Below are 3284 nucleotides of genomic sequence, written 5' to 3'. Positions count from 1 at the left end.
GTGTCCAGCCTCCCCGGGCGGCCGGCAGTGCCACAGACAGCGGGATGAGCCTCGCGTGCTCTCCCCCACGCTTCTCCTCGCTGTCTACGTTTGGCGATCAATAAAGCCCTACGGCCAAGCGCGGGCTTCCCCGGCACCCGTACAGAGAGCCGGCACCGGTTGGCTTAGCCCAGCAGCCGCGGCGCATCCCTCGGCTCCCCTCCCCGTGAAACATCTCGAGGAGGAGGAGATGACTACGGGGTCCTAAAAGGAAAAATCTCCCTTCTCTACCGAAATGATTCCCCTGGCTGTTAGCCATGAGCTCCGGCACCACGCAGCACCGAAGCGGCCAACCTCCCCCCGTTCCTCTCCTCATTTGCCATTCCAGCGTCCGCACCTTTCAACCTGTGGTCCAGATACTCCAGAGTGACCCTGATGACTTGCACGATGGCGAGGACCAGTGAGCCGAAGGCAAGGGAGCCGGTGTGGTACCTGGGAGAGATCATAGAATCATGGAATGGTTTGGGGTGGAAGGGACCCCCAGAGGTCCCCCAGCCCCACCCCCCTGCAGCAGCAGGGCCACCTTGAACCAGAGCAGGTTGCCCACAGTCGTCCCCCAGCACCCCCAGGTCCCTCTGGGCAGGGCTGCTCTCCACCCCCTCATCCCCCAGCCCGTACGGATCCCGGGGGCTGCCCCGACCCAGGGACAGGACCTTGCCCTTGGCCTTGTTGACCCTCATGCGGTTCCCATGCCCCCCCCCTCCAGCTTGCCCAGGTTAGAAGGGGACAACCTCAAGCAGCTTTGCAAGCCCCCCTCAAAAGGGACGTACCGGAGCGCGCGGCCAAAGGAGGAGAAGAGGGGGAAGGCGGGCATGTCATCGGGTTTCTTGAAGGCCCAGTAGTACGACGCGAAGGCCCCTGCCAGCGTCACCTGGCCCAGCGCGATCACGAAGTTGGCGAGCCAGAAGAACATGAAGACGTTGAAGAACTGGAGGACGATGAGGTACTTGTGGTACGCCGTCTCGCCCCCGTAGAACGCAAAGAGGCACTGGGCGTCGGGGCACAGCTTGGTGACGTTGCTCGTGTTGAAGGTCTAGAAAGGAGAGCAGACCCTCAGGCACCGGGGCGGTTGGCGCTGCACCGCAAGGCGGGCCAACAGCGCCTTTCGGCCAACCCAAAGCACTCTTGGCTTTTAGAAGACATTAGCCCGCTTCGTTTTTTGCCCCGTAGCGCTTGCTCAGGCCAAAACATCAGCTTTGCGCTCACAGCAGCTTGAAGGAAAAGAACACCGCGCCGTAACCGAGCTTGGAAAGGCTTGGAATTTTGCTTGGAAGAGCTTGGAAGCTTCAAAGAGCCACCAGGATATCTCATCGTGGAGCAAACAATCGTATCTCTGACCGGTTAAGCAGAGCGTTCGCGTGAATCTCCCGACGGCCTCACCTCCGGGTTGCAGGTCTGCCTGGAAAAGGGGCACGCGCTCTCGTTGAACACCTTATAGACGGCCTCGTTGGAAGTGGAGAGGAAACTGCGGAGCGACGGTTAAGGAGATTATTGCCAACCCCGACCCCTGGGCGCCTCTACCTCCCTTTCCCCTCTCGCCAGCCTCCCGCGATCGCTGTCCTAGCTCAGGGGATATTTTAAGTTAAACTTGGGGACTCAGGGCGGCAGCTTCGCAAACGGATGCGTCGCTGCTCCCGTAAGATGTTCGGCGCCCTTGGAAGACCTTTGGTTCCTGAGCAGCTTCCTTCGCCGGCGGCAGAGGCACGAGGAAGAGGACGAGGAAAGGATACACGGCGGTGCTGGCCCAGTAGGCGATGCAGAGGCACAGCAGGAAGAAGGTGCACAACGGGAAGAGCAGCGACGTCATGACGTGACCAACAGCCCTGCCGAGAAGGTGGGTTCAGACCCGGTTAAAACCCTCGCGGCGCTGGGAGGACTCAGTGGCGGGAGCCCGGCCGTCCCCGAGTCCTCCCACCGCGATGGGTGACAACGGCCACCTCTGCCCGGGGACGGGGCCACCCGGACCTGCTGGCCTCCTTGATGAGCGCGATGGCGATGAGGATCCTCTTGCGGAGGAAGATGAGGAGCAGGATGATCACCACCTCCACGATGCACAGGATGATCACTGGGAGGAGAAGAGGAGCCCCGGGTAGCGCAAGGGCATGGATGGCGCCTGATGGCCACCATCCAAGCTTTGCCTTCCCAAGCAGCTCCGCTGTGGCACCAAACGCTCCTCGGGGGACGGCCAGCACCGCGGCTCACGTGGAAGACCTTGGTCCCATGGCAGAGGTGGCATCAAGCAAAGCTCAGCCCTTTTCAAAGGGCCACGAAGAGGCCGAGAAGCCCCCAAACCTCCCTGCTCTCCCCCTCCCAAGCCTTGTCCCTCAAAGGGCCCGGAGCTGGGGCCCATCCACCGCGTCCCATCCCACATCCGGAGGAGGAGGACGGAGACTTACTGAATGCCAGCCACGTCTGCCGCAGGTGGAGGTAGACACGTAGGTCGGTGTGAAAGCCCAGGTCCTTGAGGGAGATGTCAGAGCCCGCTTCCCCTTTCAGTTTCGCATATTCCATGTAACAGTGGAAGATTCCTGCGGTGACACGCAGAAAATTGCCGTATTTCCGCTGAAAAGCGGAGACCGAGGCGCTGGCAGCCTCCGCTCAACCCCACTGATGCCCATGCTCAAGGTAGAAGGCACCTGGAAGGCCACCGCGCGAGCTCCCGTCACACAAATCCCGCCTAAGACAGGGAAAGGAAACCGGGGAAAGCGGGGAGAAGCTCCGACCCCTCGCTCACCGTAGCCCAGCACCAGGATCACCATCACGATCATCACCCAGACCATGATCCCGGCCAGGAAGCGGAGCAGGACGATGAAGATGAAGCTAGCCACCATCGCAATCACGAGGCCTCTGCGGGAGCAAGGCAGCCACACGTCAGAAACCAGGCGGTGCCCCCGCCCCACCGCTGTCCTCCATCGGTCGGCTTTGCCCTCGCTCCTTTACCGAACTCTAATGATGGGGCAGCCTTAAAAACGGGAATCATGGATGGCGGGGGGGACGGAGCGCGAGCAGGGGCTGGGGAAAGCTGCTCCCAAACCCCCTCTGCCGTCTCTCGCTTCGTTGGAAAGGAAATGTGCCTGCGCCGCCGTCCGGCGGGACCTGGCCAGGCCAGAGCGTTGGGTGCAGAGGAACCTGATGAGGTTCCACCAGGGCCAAGTGTTGGGGGCTGCCCCTGGGGAGGTTGGACCCCAGGCACCAGTCCAGGCTGGGGGCTGCCCTGCTGGGAAGCAGCTCTGCCCAGAGGGACC

The 3284-nt window shown here is 62.0% G+C and overlaps 1 protein-coding gene across 1 annotated transcript in view; it reads right to left on the bottom strand.

Moving 5' to 3' along the window:
• Nucleotides 1–3284, bottom strand: part of LOC104125249 (choline transporter-like protein 2) — a gene marked incomplete at its 5' end in the record, with an annotated part of 9178 nt that overhangs the window by 1779 nt on the left and 4115 nt on the right. The window contains 8 exons of the mRNA XM_035893232.1: nucleotides 334–471; nucleotides 810–1072; nucleotides 1420–1504; nucleotides 1770–1862; nucleotides 2005–2104; nucleotides 2436–2567; nucleotides 2774–2973; nucleotides 3074–3135. Of these exons, the coding sequence (XP_035749125.1) occupies nucleotides 334–471; nucleotides 810–1072; nucleotides 1420–1504; nucleotides 1770–1862; nucleotides 2005–2104; nucleotides 2436–2567; nucleotides 2774–2973; nucleotides 3074–3135 (1073 nt within the window). The remainder of the gene's footprint in view (nucleotides 1–333; nucleotides 472–809; nucleotides 1073–1419; nucleotides 1505–1769; nucleotides 1863–2004; nucleotides 2105–2435; nucleotides 2568–2773; nucleotides 2974–3073; nucleotides 3136–3284) is intronic.

Source organism: Egretta garzetta, unplaced genomic scaffold (genome assembly GCF_000687185.1).
Source record: "Egretta garzetta isolate BGI_Z169 unplaced genomic scaffold, ASM68718v1 scaffold1244, whole genome shotgun sequence".
NCBI lineage: Eukaryota > Metazoa > Chordata > Aves > Pelecaniformes > Ardeidae > Egretta > Egretta garzetta.
Note: the sequence above shows the minus strand (reverse complement) of the source record. Positions and strands in the feature narration are given on the sequence as shown.